This window comes from Mustelus asterias, chromosome 15 (assembly GCF_964213995.1).
Source record: "Mustelus asterias chromosome 15, sMusAst1.hap1.1, whole genome shotgun sequence".
Taxonomy (NCBI): domain Eukaryota; kingdom Metazoa; phylum Chordata; class Chondrichthyes; order Carcharhiniformes; family Triakidae; genus Mustelus; species Mustelus asterias.
Window position 1 is genome coordinate 2158239 of NC_135815.1, and position 23771 is coordinate 2182009.

At 47.7% G+C, this 23771-nt stretch overlaps 1 protein-coding gene across 2 annotated transcripts in view; it reads left to right on the plus strand.

The window, feature by feature from the left end:
- LOC144504259 (uncharacterized) overlaps positions 1-19453 on the plus strand; it is a 36748-nt gene extending 17295 nt beyond the window's left edge. Inside the window, exons 3-6 of one of the 2 annotated variants that reach the window (XM_078229350.1) lie at positions 1336-1405; positions 9221-9275; positions 10875-11380; positions 18971-19453. In XM_078229350.1, coding sequence (XP_078085476.1) covers positions 1336-1405; positions 9221-9275; positions 10875-11380; positions 18971-19096 — 757 coding nt within the window. In that variant the 3' untranslated portion in view covers positions 19097-19453. Of the gene's footprint in view, positions 1-1335; positions 1406-4161; positions 4865-9220; positions 9276-10874; positions 11381-18970 lie in introns of those variants that run through there. The other variant, XM_078229351.1, reaches the window with a different exon arrangement.
- The last annotated feature ends 4318 nt before the right edge of the window (positions 19454-23771 follow it).

Here is a 23771-nt window from a genome sequence, read left to right on the forward strand (position 1 = left end):
GTTAACGATGCCCTCCTCCCTGGGAATAAAATTAACCGTTCATGAGTAGCTGCCAGGTCAGGTTAGTTTGAAGGTAGCTTTGTGTGGCTGTCTCTCAGCTCAGCACTTTTCCTTTTGAACTGGAGACTGACAGCTTGAAGCAAGGATGAGGATCGGCAGAGGGTGAGGCAGTGGCAGGCTCCAGCGTTTAACAACACCGCTGTCCCGTTCCAATCAAGCAGCATCCACCATCAACTGACCGCAGCACCAACTGAGAATGGAACCGATTAGCCTGAGAGATTTCACACTGTACAAACCATGTCTGTACACACTCAGTCTGGTGCAGAGCTGGCAGAGTGGATCAATGATGTGGAGATGCCGGCGTTGGACTGGGGTAAACACAGAAACAGTTTTAACAACACCAGGTTAAAGTCCAACAGGTTTATGTCGTCACAAATACCATTAGCTTTCAGAGCGCTGCTCCTTCGTCAGATGGAGTGGATATCCGTCAAATTCGTCAGATGGATTTCCACTCAATCAGACGGAGGAGCAGCGCTCTGAATGTTAATGGTATTTGCTACGAAATAAACCTGTTGGACTTTAACCTGGTGTTGTCAAAACTGTTAGAGTGGATCAACACAGTAAGAAGTGTCACAACACCAGGTTAAAGTCCAACAGGTTTATTTGGTAACAAAAGCCACTAGCTTTCGGAGAGCTTGCTGCTCCTTTGTCAGGTAAGTGGGAGTTCTGTTCACAAGCAGGGCATATAAAGACACAAACTCAATTTAGAGAATAATGGTTGGAATGCAAATCTTTACAGGTAATCAAGTCTTAAAGGTACAGACAATGAGCGGAGAGAGGGTTAAGCACAGGTTAAAGAGATGTGTGTTGTCTCCAGCCAGGACAGTTAGTGAGATTTTGCAAGCCCAGGCAAGTCGTGGGGGTTACAGATAGTGTGACATGAACCCAAGATCCTGGTTGAGGCTGTCCTCATGTGTGCAGAACTTGGCTATCAGTCTCTGCTCAGCAACTCTGCGTTGTCGTGTATCGTGAAGGCCGCCTTGGAGAACGCTTACATGAAGATCAGAGGCTGAATGCCCGTGACCGCTGAAGTGTTCCCCAACAGGAAGAGAACAGTCTTGCCTGGTGATTGTCGAGCGGTGTTCATTCATCCATTGTTGTAGCGTCTGCATGGTCTCCCCAATATACCGTGCCTCGGGTCATCCTTTCCTGCAGCATATCAGGTACTTCTTACTGTGTTTACCCCAGTCCAACGCCGGCATCTCCACATCATGAGTAGAGTGGATCAAAGCAGTTCAGGGATTTTCTAACATTTACCATCTCTTCCTCCTGCAGGAAATCAGCTGAATTGTTCCCGGAGAGGAGCTACACAGACGCTAAAAGTGACTCTCAACTCCTCAGAATTGTAAGTTGATGAAACAATGAATCAGATTGTTCACATTTGGCAAGGAGGTGGTTTGGGGCGTTGGAGTTGGGGGTGTAGGGATATGGGGTGTAGGGGTATGGGGTGTAGGGATGTAGGGGTATGGGGTGTAGGGGTATGGGGTGTAGGGGTTTGGGGTGTAGGGGTATGGGGTGTAGGGGTATGGGGTGTAGGGATGTAGGGGTATGGGGTGTAGGGGTATGGGGTGTAGGGGTTTGGGGTGTAGGGGTATGGGGTGTATGGGTATGGGGTGTAGGGGTATAGGGGTGTAGGGGTATGGGGTGTAGGGGGATGGGGTGTAGAGGTATGGAGTGTAGGGGTTTGGGGTGTAGGGGTATGGGGTGCATGGGTATGGGGTGTAAGGGTATAGGGGTGTAGGGATATGGGGTGTAGGGGTATGGATGTAGAGGTATGGGGTGTAGGGATGTAGGGGTATGGGGTGTAGGGATATGGGGTGTAGGGGTATGGGATGTAGGGATATGGGGTGTAGGGGTATAGGGGTGTAGGGGTATGGGGTGTAGGGATATGGGGTGTAGGGGTATGGGGTGTAGGGGTACGGGGTGTAGGGATATGGGGTGTAGGGGTATGGGGTGTAGAGGTATGGGGTGTAGGGGTTTGGGGTGTAGGGGTATGGGGTGTATGGGTATGGGGTGTAGGGGTATAGGGGTGTAGGGGTATGGGGTGTAGGGGTATAGGGGTGTAGGGGTATGGGGTGTAGGGATATGGGGTGTAGAGGTATGGGGTGTAGGGGTATGGGGTGTAGGGGTATAGGGGTGTAGGGGTATGGGGTGTAGGGGTATAGGGGTGTAGGGGTATGGGGTGTAGGGGTATGGGGTGTAGGGATATGGGGTGTAGAGGTATGGGGTGTAGGGGTTTGGGGTGTAGGGGTATGGGGTGTATGGGTATGGGGTGTAGGGGTGTAGGGGTATGGGGTGTAGGGGTATGGGGTGTAGGGATATGGGGTGTAGGGGTATGGGGTGTAGGGGTACGAGGTGTGGGGGTACGAGGTGTGGGGGTATGGGGTGTAGGGGTATGGGACGTAGGGGTATGGGATGTAGGGGTATGGGGTGTAAGGGTATGGGGTGTAGGGGTATGGGTGTAGGGGTATAGGGTGTAGGGGTATGGGGTGTAAGGGTATGGGGTGTAGGGGTATGGGATGTAGGGGTATGGGGTGTAGGGGTATGGGTGTAGGGGTATGGGGTGTAGGGGTATGGGGTGTAAGGGTATGGGGTGTAGGGGTATAGGGTGTAGGGGTTTGGGGTGTAGGGATATGGGGTGTAGGGGTATGGGGTGTAGAGGTATGGGGTGTAGGGGTATAGGGTTATGGGATGCAGAGGTATGGGGTGTAGGGGTATGGGGTGTAGGGATATGGGGTGTAGGGATATGGGGTGTAGGGGTATGGGGTAAAGGGGTATGGGGTGTAGGGGTATAGGGGTGTAGGGGTATGGGGTGTAGGGGTATGGGGTGTAGGGGTATGGGGTGTATGGGTTGTTGGGGTATGGGGTGTAGGGGTATGGGATGTAGGGGCATGGGGTGTAGGGGTACGGGGTGTGGGGGTATGGGGTGTAGGGGTATGGGATGTAGGGGTATGGGATGTAGGGGTATGGGGTGTAGGGGTATGGGTGTAGGGGTATAGGGTGTAGGGGTATGGGGTGTAGGGATATGGGGTGTAGGGGTATGGGGTGTAGGGGTATGGGGTGTAGGGGTATGGGGTGTAGGGGTATAGGGGTGTAGGGGTATGGGGTGTAGGGGTATGGGGTGTAGGGGTATGGGGTGTAGGGGTATGGGGTGTAAGGGTATGGGGTGTAGGGGTATGGGGTGTAGGGGTATGGGGTGTAGGGATATGGGGTGTAGGGGTATGGGGTGTAGGGGTATGGGGTGTAGGGGTATGGGGTGTATGGGGTGTAGGGGTATGGGGTGTAGGGGTATGGGATGTGGGGGTATGGGGTGTAGGGGTACGGGGTGTAGGGGTATGGGATGTAGGTGTATGGGGTGTAGGGGTACGGGGTGTAGGGGTATGGGATGTAGGTGTATGAGGTGTAGGGGTATGGGGTGTAGGGGTATGGGGTGTAGGGGTATGGGGTGTAGGGGTATGGGGTGTATGGGGTGTAGGGGTATGGGGTGTAGGGGTATGGGATGTAGGGGTATGGGGTGTAGGGATATGGGGTGTAGGGGTACGGGGTGTAGGGGTATGGGATATAGGTGTATGGGGTGTAGGGGTACGGGGTGTGGGGGTATGGGGTGTAGGGGTATGGGATGTAGGGGTATGGGGTGTAGGGGTATGGGGTGTAGGGGTATGGGGTGTAGGGGTATGGGGTGTAGGGGTATGGGGTGTCGGGATAGAGCTGTGGGGAGTGTAAGGGGGAAGAATTATCCTGAAATTCCTCCATTCAGGTGCCAGATGTGCGATGGAAAATCCTGTTTTCCCACGGAAGTGAGATTTCTGCCAAGTGTTTGTGAGGCTTCATTGGGGACTCGGAGCAGCAAAGTTAAAGAGTAATCTTCAGGCTTGCCACAGTGCGGGCAGCACAGAGAGAGGAGAACTCTACACCCAACCTGGGCTCCTCACCGGAGTCTCAGAGTGTTGCTGAGTTTGGTGAGTGAGGGAGTTTTAAGGGTTAATTGATCTCTGAAGCTAAGTTCACTCTCTTTTGTTCAGCAATCAGCTAACAGTTGCTTCTTCAGTGAGGAGGAGTTAAGCTTATTCCAGCTTTCACAGGGTGTCGGGGTAGAGCTGTGAGGGGGGAGTGGCAGGCGGAAGAATTATACAAGCTCTCTCAGAGCAGCCACGGTCGGTTAATTAACGAACGATCTTAACCCCGATTTCAGAGCTTGAATAGTTTGTTTTTCAGAAAAGTGAAAACTGGAATTCCTCAGTGCTGCTTCTATACACTGAGTGTTGTTTTGAGTTCACAGTGTCAAGCCAGGAGGGTGTCTGTCTGTCTCTGCCTGTCTCTCTGTCTCTCTCTCTCTCTCTGTTTCTCTCTCTTTGTCTCTCTCTCTTTCTGTCTCTCTGCCTCTTTCTCTCTGTCTCTCTGTCTGTTCGTTTGTCTGTCTCTCTGCCTGTCACTCTGCTTGTCTCTCTGTTTCTCTGTCTTTTTCTGTCTCTCTGTTTCTCTATGTCTTTGTCTTTCTCTGTTTGTCTCTCTCTCTCTCTCTATGTGTCTCTCTGTCTCTGTCTTGCTGTCTCCTTCTGTCTCTCTCTCTCTCTGCCTCACTGTCCATCTCTCCGTCTGTCGGTCACTCTGTCTCTCCGTTTGTCTATCTGTCTGATGCTCTGTCGCTCTGTCTGACTCTGTTTGTCTGTCCTTTCCTGTCTCTCTGTCTCTCTCTGCCTCTCTGGCTATCTCTCCGTCTGTCAGCCTCTCTGTCTGTCTGTTGGTAGCAACAGTGTGCGGGAGCTCCTGTATGTGACTGCAATCCATGGGAACCACATCTTTAGTAAGTATCTAGAGTTTGAGGAGCTTTAGCTCAGAGTTAATGAGCTGGAGGCTGAGCTGCAGACACTGCGACACATCAGGGAGGGTGATCGTTTCCTGGACACTTTATTCCAGCTTGCAGTCACATTTCTCAGGTTAGCATCACCTGATTTGGTGAGTGGTCGGTCAGGTACAGGAGGATGTGATTGTGAGACAGGGAGGTAAGGGAATGGAGAAAGTGGGCGTGGAGGAACCTCAGCCATTGCAACTGAGCAACAAGTTTGAAGTTCTTGCGGCTTGTGAGGAGACGAATGAGGGCTGTAGTGTGGGTGAGCAGACTGAGCTGGGCATCATGGTACTGGCAGCCGGGCACGTGTGGGGAATTAAACAGAATGTAGTGATAGTGGCGGACAGTATAGTCAGGGGGATTGCCACTGTTAGGAAAGTAGAGTAAAGCTGTTCTCTGTAGCAAGGAACCAGAGTCCAGGCAGCTGTGTTGCCTGCCTGGTGCCAGGTTCAGGACAGCACCTCAGGACTGAAGAGGAACTTGCAGTGGGAGGGGGAGGATTCCATTGCCATGGTCCATGTAGGTACCAATGTTATCGGTGGAACTCGGAAAGAGGTTCTACATAGAGATTATGAGGAGCGAGGCACTCAATTAAACAACAGAACCTCCAAGGTAATCATCTCAGAATCATTACCTGAGCCACGTGCAAATTGGCAGAGGACAAATCAGATTGGAGAGATGAATGAGCGGCTCAAAGACTGCTGTTGGAGGAATGGGTTTCAGTTTGAGGGATGCTGGCATCAGGACTGGGGAAAGAGAGGGCTGTATCAATGGGATGGTCTGTACCTGAACTGTGCTCGGATTATGTTCTAGTAAACCACATAACTGGGGAAGCAGAGAGGGCCTTAAACTGACTCATGGAAGAAAAGTGTCCAATTTGGGAAGGTAAATTAAAGCATCGAGACAAGATAAAAGAGGAAGGTATTAATATCGGAAATGGAGGGACAGAGAATCGAAGCGTAAATCAGCAGATAATGCTGGAAATTCTAAAATAAATAAAAGGACAAAAATGCTCTGTATCAGAATTCATGTAACATCCGAAACAAAACAGATTAACAGATACTGCAAATCAAAATAAATCAATACAATCAGATAACCATTACAGAGACATGGCTACAGGGCGACATAGATTGGGACCTGAATATTGAAAGTTATGTAACATTTAGGAATGATGTGGAGATGCCGGCGTTGGACTGGGGTAGCACAGTGGTTAGCACTGCTGCTTCACAGCTCCAGGGACCTGGGTTCGATTCCCGGCTTGGGTCACTGTCTGTGTGGAGTTTGCACATTCTCCTCGTGTCTGCGTGGGTTTCCTCCGGGTGCTCCGGTTTCCTCCCACAGTCTAAAGATGTGCGGGTTAGGTGGATTGGCCATGCTAAAATTGCCCCTTAGTGTCCTGAGATGCATAGGTTAAAGGGATTAGCGGGTAAATGTGTAGGGATAAGGGGGTAGGGCCTGGGTGGGATTGTGGTCGGTGCAGACTCGATGGGCCGAATGGCCTCTTTCTGCACTGTGGGGTTTCTATGATTTCAAAGTCTCACAACACCAGGTTAAAGTCCAACAGGTTTATTTGGGATCACGAGCTTTCGGAGCACTGCTCCTCCCTGAGGTGAGTCACTTCTTAACATTTAGGAAGAACAGGAAGGGGTGGTTCTGTTAATTCATGATGGTGTTAGCACATCAGAGAGGGAGGGCCCAAGTTCAGGAAATCAGGATGTAAAAACAGTTTAGATGGAGATAAGAAATGATAAAAGCAAAAAGTCACTTGTGGGAATGCCGAATTGTAACGGCACCATAGGATAAAGTATAAAAGAAGAAAAAATGTGAGCTGCTCGGAGAGGTATGGCAATAGTCATGGGGGAATTTTAATGTACGCATCAGAAAATCAGATAGACAAAGGTAGCTGAGATGAAGAATTCATAGATAGTTTCTTAGAACAGCAAGTTCATGAACCAACCAGAGAGCAGACTATACTAGATCTTTAACCAATTAATTTCAATTCTTTTGAGGAAATAACATGTGAATAAAGGGGAACAGGTGAATGTACTGTACTTAGATTCCCAGAAAGCATTTGATAAGATGCCACATCAAAGGTTATTGCAGAAAAAACAGCCAATCGTGTAGAGGGTAACATATTGGCATAGATAGAAGATTGCCTCGCTAACAGGAAGCAAAGAGCTGGCTAAAATGGATCATTTTCTGGTTGGCAGAATGGGAGAAGTGGCGTCCCATAGGAATCAGTGCTGAGGCCTCAACTGTTCACAATTTATATCAATGACTTGGATAAAAGGACTAAATGTATGGTTGCTAAATATGTTGATGACACAAAGCTATAGAGACATATAAAACATAGAAACTAGAAGAGGAATAGGCCATTCGGAGCTTTGGGCCTGCTCCGCAAAACAATGCTTTTCACTGTATCCCAATACATGTGACAATAATAAATCAAATTACACAGAAACAGAAACTAGAAGCAGGAGGAGGCCATTCGGCCCTTCCAGCCGGCTCTACCATTCATTTTGATCATGGCTGATCATCAAATTCAATATCCTGATCCCCCCGTCCCCCCTCCCATATCCCTTGATCCCTTTAGCCCCAAGAGCTATATCTGATTTCTTCTTGAAATCAGACAATGTTTTGGCCTCAGTGGGAGTGAATTCCACACATTCACCGCCCTCTGGGTGATGAAATTTCTCCTCCCCTCAGTTCTAAAAGGTTTACCCCTTATCCTCAAACTATGACCCCCTAGTTCTGGACTCCCCCCACCATTGGGAAGATTCTTTCTGAATCTACCCTGTCTAACCCTGTTAGAATTTTATAACCTTCTATGAAATCCCCTCTCACTCTTCTAAACTTATAACTAAAGGTTATAAAAACAGAAAATGCTGGATAAACTCAGCGCGTGTGGAGAGAGAAGCAGAGTTAACACTTTGGGTCTAAATGACCCTTCTATAGAACCGAAGGTAGAAATGTACACAATTATGGAATGGGAAAGAGGGTGGAGGAGGTGGGGCAGAATGGAAGACCAGGGACAGTTCAGGGAAAAGGAGATATTGACAAATTTATCTTGGACACAGGACAGAGAGGAGTGTGCATGGTGAGTATTTTGCTATTATGTATAGATAGGCTAGGGGAGTGGACAAAAATCAGGCAAATGGACGATAATGTAGGAAAATGTGAAATTGTCCATTTTGGCAGGAAGAATAAAAAGAAGCCTATTATCTAAACAGTGAGAGATTGGAGAGCTCCGAGAGGCAGAGGGATCTGGGTGTCCTTGTTCATGAATCACAGAAAGTTGGTATACAGGTACAACAATGAATTCAGAAAGCTAATAGAATATTATTTAATGTGAGGGGAATTCATTACAAAAATAGTGAGAGTGTGCTTCAGTTGTACAGGATATTTGGAGTATTGTGTTCAGAATTGGTCTCCTTATTTAAGGAAAGATGTAAATGCATTGGAAGCAGTTCAGAGAAGGTTTGTGAGTTGTCTATTGAGGAAAGGTTAGGGAGGTTACGTTTGTATCCACTAGAGTTTAGAAGAATAAGAGACGGCTTGACTGAAATATTTAAGAGCTTGAGGGGTATTGACAGGGTGGATGTGGAGAGGATGTTTCCTCTAGTCGGAGAATCGGGAATGAGGAGTCACTGTTTAAAAATAAGGGTCACCCATTTAAGACAGAGGGGGGGAGAAGTTTTTTCTCTTAAAGAATCGTGAGTCTCTGGAACTCTCTTCCTCAAAGGCAGTGGAAGCAGAATTTTTGAACATTTTTAACCCAGGGCTAGATAGATCTTTGATTAACAACAGGGTGGGCAAGAATGTGGGGTTGAGGATACAGTCAGATCAGCCATGATCTTATTGACTGGCAGAGCAGGCTTGAGGGGCCGAGTGGCCTCCTCCTGCTCCTAATTCATATGCTCGTAAGATTATATATTCACACACATGAGAGTGTTACAGCCCAAGAATAAGGGGTAAGCCATTCAGGACTGAGATGAGGAAGAACTTCTTCACTCAGAGAGTTGTGAACCTGTGGAATTCTCTCCAACAGAAAGCTGTTGGGGGCAGTTCGTTAGATATGTTCAAGAGGGAGCTGGACGTGGCCTTTGTGGCTAAAGGGATCGAGGGGGATGGAGAGAAAGCGGGAGTGGGATACCGAGAGTGCATGAACATCCATGGTCACATTGAATGGTGAAGCAGGCTCGAAGGGCCGAATGGCCTTCTCCTGCAGCTATTATCTATGTTTCTATGTTGAATTGATAATGCAAGTTATGTTGAGTTGAAATAATAAGAAATTCTGTCCTCTTTCTCCAGAGCCAATTAGAAGATCCCAATTATCCAAAGAACATCTCCAAGGCAACAATAAAAGGTAAGAGAGAAGAGAATCTAGAACCCAGTGGAGAGCCCGGTCTAGAACCTGTTCCAGAGTGAGTGCGTGACATACCAGGGTGAGGGCAAGTGTGAAGGTGAGGCGAGGGTGAGGGCAAGGGTGAGGGTGAGGGTGATTGTGTGTGGTGGAAGGGTGCTTTGAGAGGTTTGTTTGCTGTGTGTGTGCTCCTGTTCTGGTTTGAGGTTGGAGCTATTGGGTTTCTGGTTTGAGGTTGGAGCTATTGGGTTTCTGGTTTGAGGTTGGAGCTATTTGGTTTCTGGTTTGAGGTTGGAGCTATTGGGTTTCTGGTTTGAGGTTGGAACTATTTGGTTTCAGTGCCTTGCCCTCAGTTTCACCTTGTTAAATGAATTGGGAATTGTGAAGATGCTGCGTTTGTGTCTGAGTGACAGGCTGGGAAGTCAGAGCTGGTGAAATCATTGCAGTGACTCAATCCCACATCCTAATGCTGCAATGGAGGAGTTTCCTCGATTGGCTTTGTTGGATATTGCTGCACCTCTTGTGTCAGTGAGTGTGTGAGTGTGTGTGAGAGTGTGTGTGTGTGACAGTGTGTCTGTGTGTGAGTGTGTGTGTGTGTGTGAGAGCGTGTGTGTGTGTGAGTGAGTGTGTGAGTGTGTGTGTGTGAGTGTGTGAGAGTGTGTATGTGTGTGAGTGTGAGTGTGTGTGTGAGTGTGTGTGTGAGTGTGTGTGTGCGTGTGTGTGTGCATGTGAGTGTGTGTGAGTGAGTGTGTGAGTGTGTGTGTGTGAGTGTGACTCTGTGCTACATGTGTGTGCACACAACTCTGTGTGGGTGAGGCACATGTACATACTTCACCCAGCTATCTGCAACGAGGCACATTTCTTTGTCTTGATGTATTTGGCAAGTCTGTTCATTAGGAAAGGTTTGTGTTGAAACTGACTTGTTGGAAACATAGAAAACAGGTGCAGGAGGAGGCCATTCGGCCCATCGAGCCTACATCACCATTCAATATGATCATGGCTGATCATGCACTTTCAGTATCCCACCCCCACTTTCCCCCTTCGATCTTTTTAGCTGCAAGGGCTATGTTGATGTGTATAAACAGACTGTGAGATTATCTTTGACTGTGGTTTGCAGAAGTTACATCACAGACTGAATCATTGAAGAGCTGATTGCATTTTCACAACTCAAGACACTCAGCATGCACTCGGGGATTGTTGCACTCGGGGATTGTGACACTCGCAGATCAGCAACTGGCAGCACTCAACTCTCTCTGACCTAAATCCAAATCACTTTCAGATTATTCCTTTGAAGCGGGCAGGGATGTTCTTCCCAGTGTCCTGTCCAAAGGTTACCCCAAAGGACGATCACTAAAAACAGGCCCTTCATCACAATGCTCTCTGGCAGTTTGCTGTTTAGAAAGTTGTCGCTGGGTTCCTACATCCCAGCTGTATCTACACCTCAAAGGTAGGTTGTTGTCTGTGAAGGGCCTTGGGACATTAATGAAGCTTCATATAACTTGAGGCTCTGTCTTTCATTGAAGATCAGTCCAGGCCTCGGTGTAAGGTGTGTGACAAACTTGTGTTTACATCACATTTCCCCTTCCTCTTGGACCATCACAGGTGCCCCTGGATCACGGAAAGTAAGTTGGCAGAATGACATACATGTGACTGGTACACCAGAACGTGGAGACTTCCCATCTCAACACAGCAGAGCCCTGCCAGAGATTCCCAATGCCTCTCTCAGTAAGGAGAATTCCGATGGGAAGGTTGACCCTGTGTACCAAACAGCGAGCGAGCTGGCAGCTGGCGCAGACGGGCAGTTTGGAGAGGACACCATTGAACCACCCTACGCAGCTTCCAACCAGTTCAGCCTGGAAACACCAAAGACTGAGTTCATCATTCAGGACGATGTTGGCAGCGATGAGGCTGGCTGCCAGTTGGGGAAAGTGGCACCTGTGTATGCCAAAGTCAGCAAAAAACCAAAGCAAGGCTCATCACTGAACCGTCCCGGCCCTTCGACATGTCCTGAGAATGTGCAGGATGAGGAGGAACCTCCACCCATCCCTGAGAAATGTTTCAGTGACGTCAGTGATGATGTTGTGGTCAGTGAGTCACCTAACAGCAAGGTCAGAAATCAAGTACAACACGTTAACATTGACTCTCACCTGTCAAACCCATCATTTTCCTTCCCGCCCCCCCTCCCCCCGTCCTTCTCTTTCCCACACGTTTCCTCACCCCAACACTTAGAATCCCTACAGTGCAGAAAGAGGCCACTTGGCCCATCGATTCTGCACCAACCACAATCCCACCTAGGCCCTATCCCCCCAACCCCACATATTTACCCTGCTATTCCATCCGACATGATGTGGCAATTTAGCATGGCCAATCAACATAACCTGCACACCCTTGGAATGTGGGAGAAAACCGGGGCACCCGGAGGAAACCCACGCAGACACGGGGAGAATGTGCAAACTCCACACAGACAGTGATCCAAGGCCAGAATCGAACCCGGGACCCTGGCGCTGTGAGGCAGCAGTGCTAACCACTGTGTCACCGTGCCCCCGGGAATCGAACCCGGGTCCCTGGCGCTGTGAGGCAGCGGTGCTAACCACTGTGTCACCGTGCCCCCGGGAATCGAACCCGGGTCCCTGGCGCTGTGAGGCAGCAGCGCTAACCACTGTGCTACTGTGCCCCCGGGAATCGAACCCGGGACCCTGGCGCTGTGAGGCAGCAGCGCTAACCACTGTGCTACTGTGCCCCCTGGAATCGAACCCGGGACCCTGGCGCTGTGAGGCAGTGGTGCTAACCATGTGCCACCCTTTCTTCTTCAGTCTTCCTCATTGCATCAATTCCTCACTCCCTTTCTTCAGTTCAGCCTCACGCTTTCCTGATCACCTTCAATCCTTTTAGTCCCCTCTCCAAACTGTGCTGTACCTGTCCTGGGAGTACTTGATGAGGACAGTGTAGAGGGAGCTTTACTCTGTATCTAACCCCGTGCTGTACCTGTCCTGGGAGTGTTTGATGGGGAGAGTGTAGAGGGAGCTTTACTCTGTATCTAACCCCATGCTGTACATGTCCTGGGTGTGTTTGATGGGGACAGTGTCGAGGGAGCTTTACTCTGTATCTAACCCCGTGCTGTACCTGTCCTGGGAATGTTTGATGGAGACAGTGTAGAGGGAGCTTTACTCTGTATCTAACCCCTGGCTGTACCTGTCCTGGGAGTGTTTGATGGGGACAGTGTCGAGGGAGCTTTACTCTGTATCTAACCCCGTGCTGTACCTGTCCTGGGAATGTTTGATGGGGACAGTGTAGAGGGAGCTTTACTCTGTATCTAACCCCGTGCTGTACCTGTCCTGGGAATGTTTGATGGGGACAGTGTAGAGGGAGCTTTACTCTGTATCTAACCCCGTGCTGTACCTGTCCTGGGAATGTTTGATGGAGACAGTGTAGAGGGAGCTTTACTCTGTATCTAACCCCGTGCTGTACCTGTCCTGGGAATGTTTGATGGGGACAGTGTAGAGGGAGCTTTACTCTGTATCTAACCCCGTGCTGTACCTGTCCTGGGAGTGTTTGATGGAGACAGTGTAGAGGGAGCTTTACTCTGTATCTAACCCCGTGCTGTATCTGTCCTGGGAGTGTTTGATGGGGACAGTGTAGAGGGAGCTTTACTCTGTATCTAACCCCGTGCTGTACCTGTCCTGGGAATGTTTGATGGAGACAGTGTAGAGGGAGCTTTACTCTGTATCTAACCCCTGGCTGTACCTGTCCTGGGAGTGTTTGATGGGGACAGTGTCGAGGGAGCTTTACTCTGTATCTAACCCCGTGCTGTACCTGTCCTGGGAATGTTTGATGGGGACAGTGTAGAGGGAGCTTTACTCTGTATCTAACCCCGTGCTGTACCTGTCCTGGGAATGTTTGATGGGGACAGTGTAGAGGGAGCTTTACTCTGTATCTAACCCCGTGCTGTACCTGTCCTGGGAATGTTTGATGGAGACAGTGTAGAGGGAGCTTTACTCTGTATCTAACCCCGTGCTGTACCTGTCCTGGGAATGTTTGATGGGGACAGTGTAGAGGGAGCTTTACTCTGTATCTAACCCCGTGCTGTACCTGTCCTGGGAGTGTTTGATGGAGACAGTGTAGAGGGAGCTTTACTCTGTATCTAACCCCGTGCTGTACCTGTCCTGGGAGTGTTTGATGGGGGACAGCGTAGAGGGAGCTTTACTCTGTATCTAACCCCGTGCTGTACCTGTCCTGGGAATGTTTGATGGGGACAGTGTAGAGGGAGCTTTACTCTGTATCTAACCCCGTGCTGTACCTGTCCTGGGAGTGTTTGATGGGGACAGTGTAGAGGGAGCTTTACTCTGTATCTAACCCCGTGCTGTACCTGTCCTGGGAGTGTTTGATGGGGACAGTGTAGAGGGAGCTTTACTCTATATCTAGAAGAAAGAAAGAACAAAGAACAATACAGCACTGGAACAGGCCCTTTGGCCCTCCAAGCCCGCGCCGCTCATGTGCCCAACTAGACCATTCATTTGTATCCCTCTATTCCCAGTCTGTTCATGTGGCTATCTAGATAAGTCTTAAACGATCCCAGCGTGTCCGCCTCAATCACCTTGCTTGGCAGTGCATTCCAGGCCCCCACCACCCTCTGTGTAAAATACGTCCCCTTGACATCTGTGTTGAACCTTGCCCCCCTCACCTTGAACCCGTGACCCCTTGTGTTCGTCACCTCCGACCTGGGAAAAAGCTTCCCACTGTTCACCATATCTATGCCCTTCATAATTTTATACACCTCTATTAGGTCGCCCCTCATCCTCCGTCTCTCCAGGGAGAACAACCCCAGTTTATCCAATCTCTCCTCATAGCTAAGACTCTCCATACCAGGCAACATCCTGGTAAACCTTCTCTGCACTCTCTCCAAAGCCTCCACGTCCTTCTGGTAATGTGGCGACCAGAACTGGACGCAGTATTCCAAATGTGGCCTAACCAACGTTCTATACAGCTGCAACATCATATGCCAACTTTTATATTCTGTGCCCAGTCCAATAAAGGCAAGCATGCCTTCTTGACCACCCTCTCCACCTGTTCTGCCACCTTTAAGGATCTGTGGACTTGTACACCCAGGTCCCTCTGTGTATCTATACTCCTGATGGTTCTGCCATTTATTGTATAGCTCCCCCTTACATTAGATCTACCGAAATGCATCACTTCGCATTTATCTGGATTAAATTCCATCTGCCATTTCTCCGCCCAATTTTCCAGCCTATCTATATCCTGCTGTATTCTCTGACAATGTTCATCACTATCCGCAACTCCAGCAATCCTTGTGTCGTCCGCAAACTTACTGATCACACCAGCTACACCTTCCTCCAAATCATTTATATAAATCACAAACAGCAGAGGTCCCAGTACAGAGCCCTGCGAAACACCACTGGTAAGAAGTTTAACAACATCAGGTTAAAGTCCAACAGGTTTATTTGGTAGCAAAAGCCACACAAGCTTTCGGAGCTGCAAGCCCCTTCTTCAGGTGAGTAGGAATTCTGTTCACAAACAGAGCATATAAAGACACAAACTCAATTTACATGAATAATGGTTGGAATGCGAATACTTACAACTAATCAAGTCTTTAAGAAACAAAACAACATCTTAAAGACTTGATTAGTTGTAAGTATTTGCATTCCAACCATTATTCATGTAAATTGAGTTTGTGTCTTTATATGCTCTGTTTGTGAACAGAATTCCCACTCACCTGAAGAAGGGGCTTGCAGCTCCGAAAGCTTGTGTGGCTTTTGCTACCAAATAAACCTGTTGGACTTTAACCTGGTGTTGTTAAACTTCTTACTGTGTTTACCCCAGTCCAACGCCGGCATCTCCACATCACAAACACCACTGGTCACAGACCTCCAACCAGAAAAAGATCCCTCCACTGTAACCCTCTGTCTTCTATGGCTAAGCCAGTTCTCCAACCATCGAGCTCGCTCACCTTTTATCCCGTGAGATTTAACCTTTTGCACCAGCCTGCCATGAGGGACCTTGTCAAACACTTTACTAAAATCCATGGAGACGACATCCACGGCCCTTCCCTCGTCAATCGTTTTTGTCACCTCCTCAAAAAACGCAACCAAATTTGTGAGGCATGGCCTCCCTCGTACAAAACCATGCTGTCTATCACTAATGAGATTATTCAGTTCTAAATGCGCATATATCCTATCTCTAAGAATCTTCTCCAACAATTTCCCTACCACGGACGTCAAGCTCACCGGCCTATAATTACCCGGGTTATCTTTGCTATCCTTCTTAAATAACGGGACCACATTTGCTATCCTCCAATCCTCTGGGACCTCACCTGTATCCAGTGAAGAGACAAAGATTTCTGTTAGAGGCCCAGCAATTTCATCTCTTGCCTCCCTGAGGAGTCTAGGGTAGATGCCATCTGGCCCTGGGGATTTGTCTGTCTTAATGTTTCCTAAAAAACCTAACACTTCCTCCCTTATAATTGAGATTTTTTCTAACGAGTCAACACATCTCTCTGAGACACTCCCAGTCAACATGTCCCTCTCCTTTGTGAATACTGATGCAAAGTATTCGTTTAGGATCTCTCCAACTTCCTTTGGTTCTAAGCTTGTCCCTGAGAGGTCCAATTCTTTCCTGAACAACCCTCTTGCTCCTAACGTATGTATAAAATGCCTTAGCATTCTCCTTAATCCTGTCTGCCAAGGACATTTCGTGACCCCTTTTTGCCCTTCTAACTCCCTGTTTGAGTTCTTTTCTACTTTCTCTGTATTCCTCCAGTGCTCCATCTGTTTTTAGCTGCCTGGACCTCATGTATGCCTCTTTTTTCTTTTTGATTAGACCCACAATTTCACTGGTTATCCACGGCTCCCGAATCCTACCTTTTCTATCCTTCCTCTTTACAGGCACATGCCTGTCCTGCAGTCCTATCAACTGCTCCTTAAAAGACTCCCACATGCCAGATGTGGATTTACCCTCGAACAGCCTCTCCCAATCAACAGCCACCAAATCCTGCCTAATCCAGCTGTAGTTAGCCTTCCTCCAATTCAGCACCTTACCCATAAGACAACATTCATCTTTTTCCATTACTATCCTAAGGTTTACAGAATTGTGGTCACTATTTGCCACATGTTCCCCTACTGCAACTTGGATGATCTGACTGGGCTCATTCCCCAGTACTAGGTCCAGGATAGCCCCCTCTCTAGTTGGACTGTCAACATTTTGTTCCAAAGAACCTTCCTCTACGCATTTTATAAATTCTTTCCCGTCCAGGCCCCCAGCCCTAAGCGATTTCCAGTCTATGTGAGGGAAATTAAAGTCTCCCACTACAACAACCCTATTTTTTCTGCACCTGTCCAGAATCTCCTTACATATCCGTTCCTCAACTTCCCGTGGGCTGTTGGGAGGCCTGTAGTATACCCCCAGCATAGTGACTGCGCCCTTCCTGTTTCTGAGCTCCACCCACAGTGTCTCGTTACATGATCCTTCCATATTGTCCACCCTCTGTATCACTGTAATATGCTCCCTAACCAGCATTGCTACTCTCCCACCTCTCCTCGCCCCTCCTCTGTCTCGCCTAAAACACTTATACCCCGGAATATTCAGCTGCCAGTCCTGTCCTTCTTTTAACCAAGTCTCCGTCACTGCAACCACATCCAAGTTCCATTCAAGCATTAAGGCTCTAAGCTCGTCTGTCTTGCCCGTGACGCTCTTGCATTGAAGCAGATGCACTCCAGACCTCCAGGACCACTGAGGTCATCCTCCCCCAGAATGCTCTTCCTCTTAGATCTAACCTTGTGCTGTACCTGTCCTGTGAGTGTTTGATGGGGACAGTGTAGAGGAAGCTTCACTCTGTGTCTAACCCGTGTTGTACCTGTCCTGGGAGTATTTGATGGAGACAGGATGAAAAACAAGGAACTTTCTAAATGGTGAAATGCTGAAACTGTTGTGGATCAGAGTGCGAGTGTATCGGTATATCGCCCATTAAAGTGTCATGCACAGGGACAGAATAGAATCAAAATGGTAATTATTACACAGGCCATTATTTCTGGAGGACACGAATACATTGAAACATGGAAGCTGGGAGGAGGCCATTCGGCTCTTTGAGCCTCTCCGCCTTTCAATATGATCATGGCTGATTCTCGACCCAATGCCATATTCCCGCTTTCTCCCCATAGCCCGTGGTGCCGTTAAACTCTAAACAATTATCTATCTCTTTCTTAAATATATCAGTGACTTGATCTTCACAGCATTCTGTGGTAGAGAATTCCAGAAGGTCACGACCCTTTGATGAAGAAATGTTTCCCTATCTCAGTCAGTCAAGGTAGGTCAAAGACATGCCTTCGCTATCCCAAACTCGGATTAGACCTCAGCAACAGCTCTGGACACCACACCTTCAGAAGGACATATTAGCCCTGGAGGGAGTGCAGAGCAGATTTCGAGGGGAGTTTATACAGACTGGAATTTTATTAGGTTAGAATAATTGGATCATTTTACAATGTTAGGTGATGATTAGATGTCGCTTTCTGGATGTTAAAGGGGATAAATAGGACAGATAGCGAGAACCAATTTTTCCTTGCCTGGAGTCTAGGATTCAGGGAGAGAGTTTAAAATTCAGAGCTAGACTTCTCAGGAGAGGAAACACTCCTTCAGACAATAGGGAGTGCAGGTTTGGAAATCTCTCCACAATTGGCAATGGATGCTGGGTCCATTATTCATTTTAAAACTGAGATTGTTAACCCCATTGATTAAGGAATATGGAATTGGGTCACAGATTATCCATGGTATGTTTGAATGGAAGAACAGGCTCAGGGACTTGAATGACCTCCTCCTAGTTCATAAATTCAGAAGATATATAGGAACAGAATTAGACCAATTGGCCCATCCAGTCCGCTCCACCATTCGATCATGTCTGATATGTTCCTCATCCCCATTTTCCTGCCTCCTCCAAATAACCCTTCAACCCATTACCAATTAAAAATCTGTCTAACTTCTCCTTAAATTTACTCACTGTCCCAGCATCCACCGCACTTTGGGGCAGCGAATTCCACAGATTCACAACCCTTTGGGAGAAGTAGTTTCTCCTCAACTCTGTTTTAAATTTGCTGCCCCTTATCCTGAGACTATGACCTCTCGTCCTAGAATGCCCCACAAGCGGAAGCATTCGCTCCACGTCTACTTTATCCATACCTTTTATCATCTTGTATACCTCAATTTGATCTCCCCTCATTCTTCTAAATTCCAGAGAATATCGGCCTAAACTGTTCAATCTCCCTTCATACGACAAACCCCTCATCTCTGGAATCAATCTAGTGAACCTCCTCTGAACTGCCTCCAATGGCACTGCATCTTTCCTCAAATAAGGGGACCAAAACTGTGCACAATACTCCAGGTGCGGCCTCACCAATGCCTTGTATAGTTGCAGCAATACTTCCTCACCTTTATATTCTATTCCTTTAGCTATAAATGTCAACATTCCATTCGCTTTCTTTATTGTCTGCTGTCGCTGCATGTTAGTTTTCTATGACTATGAATGAGGACACCCAGATCCCTCTGCACTGGAGCTCCCCAAAGTCTCTCCCTGTTTAGATAATAAGTTGTCTTCCCATTTTTTCAATCAAAATGCCTGCTCCTGTTCCTATATTCCGGAGTCAGGTCTCGGGAATGTTAATAACTGCTCCACGTTAACCATTTTCACTTTTCAGACATTGGTGGACACAGCATCTGATGAAGCCTCGAGGGATGATTGGGTGTCTGCTGATTCCAATATCAATGAGGATCGCTGTTCTGTTGCCACACACAACGGTACAACTCTGGGTAAACTTGTATGATGCTGAGGCAGTCCTGCTTTTAACCACTGCTCCAGGATTGGATGGGATTTCTAAACAGTCTGTACCACGAGGACATCACCAACAGATTGGAAAGGACTCCTGGCTCCTGTGTCTTAAACACTATACAGGAAACACGGTCAATATGTGCTTAAAGGCCTTTGCAGTCCCTGACTCGACATGAACACATGCTGAAGGAGCAGGTTTATTGTCCAATTGTTGCGTTTTAACAGGAGACTGGAGTTGCCGTGAGCAGTTTAATAGGGGTTCCCTGGGTGAAGTGTCGCCCTGCCTTCCTTCAGTTTTCTCCTGGAGGTTTTCTGAATATCATTAAACTGTGAGTGTATAACTGTCCATTTCAAATTATTTTAAAAAGTCTAATTTATTCTCAGGATGAGGGTATTATTGCGAAGGGTAATAGAGTGATAGAGGTTTACAGCATGGAAACAAGCCCTTTGGCCCAACTTGCCCATGCCACCCATTTTTTTTAAACCCCTAAACTAGTCCCAATTGCCTGCGTTTGGCCCATATCCCTCTATACCCATCTTACCCATGCAACTGTCTAAATGCTTTTTAAAAGACAAAATTGTACCCGCCTGTACTACTGAATTTATTTCACTTGCACCATTCACCAAGATGCCGATGGGTCTTCAGTTTGAATAAATGACTGCCTTGCAGTTATTGGTCACCCAGAGGGCCCAGACTGGGCAACAACCACAAATTTCTTTCTGCAACCAAGGTTGGTGAAGCAATCACAATAATCTGACTGTTTCCTGCTCACAGTTACTGGTGACAGCTTGCTATGAAGGAGAAACTGAACATGAAAATAATAGTAAGAAGTCTCACAACACCAGGTTAAAGTCCAACAGGTTTATTTGGTAGCAAAAGCCACTAGCTTTCGGAGCGCTGCTCCTTCGTCAGGTAAGTGGGAGTTCTGGTCACAAACAGGGCATATAAAGACACAAACTCAATTTACAAAATAATGGTTGGAATGCGAGTCTTTACAGGTAATCAAGTCTTAAAGGTACAGACAATGTCAGTGGAGAGAGCGTTAAGCCCAGGTTAAAGAGATGTGTATTGTCTCCAGACAGGACAGTTAGTGAGATTTTGCAAGCCCAGGCAAGTCGTGGGGGTTACAGATAGTGTGACATGATCCCAATCTTGGGTGACATGAACCCCTGTGTAAGCATGGACCTGCTTCTAGACACTCTTTAGATTGGAGGCAGTGATCTGACCTCTCTCTATAATAGACCCTCTTTATAGTGGATGCTAATCTTTCTTTACAATTATTCTAGGGATATCCTTGTTTGTTTTTAAAGAGGGAGGCTGCTACACTCTGTGTTACTGGGAAATGCTGCAAGGGTGGGATTGTTATCAGTAACGCTGGATTTTCTTCATGTTGTTACTCACTGAAGAATCGGTGCCCGCTTGTTTCAGAGTGGGGACGTGCAGAGATACAGACATCATCGGACAACAGCTTTGAGTAAAACTGAGCTATCAGTGGGTGGTGATAAAGATTGTTTAGGGAGCACTCCAGGATTCCCTGTTATATCCCGTCACGCACCAAACAAAAATTCAAAATGAGTGGGAAGAGAGGGAATTCTCTGGAAGGCTGTTCCTAATTGCCACTGTAATGGAATGTTGGAGCTCTGATTGGCTGAATTCAAAGTGGGATTGGAAAACCGTACAAAGAGTTGGGAATACTTCTTGAAGAACCTCGTCTCCCAACCCCCAGTAGATAACTGGGAGTTGTTAGATACCCTCTTTAAAATATCCATGGGGAATATCCAGGGTACAAGTTGTGAAGACATCGGGTAGGAAACCTGGCAAAGAGGTCCACTCTCGGGGGGGGGTTGCAGGGTCCCAACCTCCCCCCCGCCCCCCCCCCCCCCCCCCCCTCCCGCCGCCCACCTCCCCCCCAGAAACAGCAAGAATTTTCTCCCACTTTATCTGAGTATTTGTTCAGTCCGAGACGGTGAGCAATGGGGATATCTGGTACGTGATGGGGGTGGATGCTGAAAGGATGTTTCCCCTTGTGGGAAAGATCAGAATATTTGAAAAATAAGGGGTCTCCAGTTTCAGATAGAAACATAGAAACCCTACAGTGCAGAAGGAGGCCATTCGGCCCATCGAGTCTGCACCGACCACAATCCCACCCAGGCCCTCCCCCCACATATTTTACCCACTAATCCCTCTAACCTATGCATCCCAGGACTCTAAGGGACAATTTTTAACCTGGCCAATCAACCTAACCCACACATCTTTGGACTGTGGGAGGAAACCGGAGCACCCGGAGGAAACCCACGCAGACACGAGGAGAATGTGCAAACTCCACACAGACAGTGACCCGAGCCGGGAATCGAACCCGGGATCCTGGAGCTGTGAAGCAGCAGTGCTAACCACTGTGCTACCGTGCCGATGCGGAGATATTGTTTCTCTTAAGTGACAGGGTCATTGAATATATTTAAGGCTGAGTTAGAGGGGTTCAGGATTGACAAGGAAGTCAAAGGGTATCAGAGGTAGGAAGGAAAGTAGAGCTGAGGCCACAGCCAGATCAGCCATGATTCCACTGAATGCTGGAGCAGACTTGAGGGGCTGAATGGCCTACTCCTGCTCTTAATTTTGTATGTTTGTATGTGGAATAATTCGTGAGGGTAAGGAGCTCCCAGCTGCAGCTGATGAAACATAGAAACTAGAAGCAGGAGGAGGCCATTCGGCCCTTTAAGCCTGCTACACCATTCATTATGATCATGACTGATCATCGAATTCAAAATCCTGATCTCCCCGCCCCCCCCACTTTCTCCCATATCCCTTGATCCCATTAGCCCCAAGAGCTACATCTGATTTCTTCTTGGAGAGGTCACACGACACCAGCTTATAGTCCAACAGGTTCATTTGGAATCACAAGCCTTTGGAGTGTTTCTTCTTCATCGGGAAGCTCCGAACACTTGTGATTTCAATCAAACCTGTTGGTCTATAACCTGGTGTTGTGTGGCCTCTCACCTTGTCCACCCCAGGCCAACAACAGCATCTCCACATCATAATTCTTTCTTGAAATCAGACGTTTTGGCCTCAACTACTTTCTGTGGTAGTGAATTCCACACATTCACCACCCGCTGGGTGAAGAAATTTCTCCTCACCTCAGTTCTAAAAGGTTTACCCCTTATTCTCAAACTCTGATCCCTAGCTCTGGACTCCCCCACCATCGGGAACCCTGTCTAAATCTGTTAGAATTTTACTAATTCCTATGAGATCCCCTCTCACTCTTCTAAACTTGCTTTGGTCTTGTCAACATTGAACTGAAGGAAAAGGCGTCTCATTCAAGATCAGCTGTTGGACAAACAGCCTGACAATACTGAGGTCCTGGAGATAGAGATGGTTCTAGCAACGTATGTGGAGGATGTACCCTTGCCTCCCAGTGAGATCACCAAGGGGCAGGAGGTACATGGAAGGGAGGGGCTGAGGCAGTCAGATATGGAGGAGAGGCACTGGGGAAAGATAATTGGTTGGTTGATGTGAATACTACAAAGAGATTGAGTCAAAGTCATAGAGTTTTACGACACAAAAATAGGCCCTTTGGCTCATCCTGTCTGTACTGGCCATCAAGCACCTATCCATTCTAATCCCATTTTCCAGCACTTCCATAGCCTTGGCATTTCAAGTTCTCATCTAAATGATTCTTCAATGTTCTGAGGGTTCCCGCCTCTCCCACCCTTTCAGGCAGTGAGTTCTAGACTCCCACCACCCCCTGGGTGAAAAAGTTTCTCCTCAAATCCCCTCTAAATCTCCTGCCCCTCATCTTAAATCTATACCCTCTGGTTAATGACCCCTCTACTAAGGGGAAAGGCTCCTTTCTATCCTACCCTATCTATGTCCCTCGTAATTTTGTATACCTCGATGAGTTTCCCACAAGAGCAGGGTCACATACTAACATAAACAGCACTCACACCTGGATAAGAACCAAACACAAACAGTGGTAAATGGTAAAAAAATTGCAGCATGCTGCTGTTTGATTTATTATTGTCACATGTATTTACAGTGAAAAGTATTGTTTCTTGCGCACTGTACAGACAAAACATACCGTTCATAGAGAAGGAAAGGGGAGAGTGCAGAATGTAGTGTTACAGTCATAGCTAGGGTGTAGAGAAAGATCAACTTAATACAAGGTAAGTCCATTCAAAAGTCTGACAGTAGCAGGGAAGAAGCTGTTCTTGAGTCAGTTGGTACGTGACCTCAGACTTTTGTATCTTTTTCCCGATGGAAGAAGGTGGAAGAGAGAATGTCCGGGGTGTGTGGGGTCCTTAATTACGCTGGCTGCTTTTCCGAGGCAGCGGGAAGTGTAGACAGAGTCAGTGGATGATTGGCTGGTTTGCGTGATGGATTGGGCTACATTCATGACCTTTTGTAGTTCCTGGCGATCTTGGGCAGCGCAGGAGCTATACCAAGCTGTGATACAACCAGAAAGAATGCTTTCTATGGTGCATCTGTAAAGGTTGGTGAGAATCGTAGCTGACATGCCAAATTTCTTTAGTCTTCTGAGAAAGTAGAGGCGTTGATGGGCTTTCTTAACTATAGTGTTGGCATGGGGGGGACCAGGACAGAGGCACTTGGGTGTCCTTGTGCATGAATCTCAAAAACGTTGGTTTGCAGGTCTAGCAGGTAATTAAGAAGGCAAATG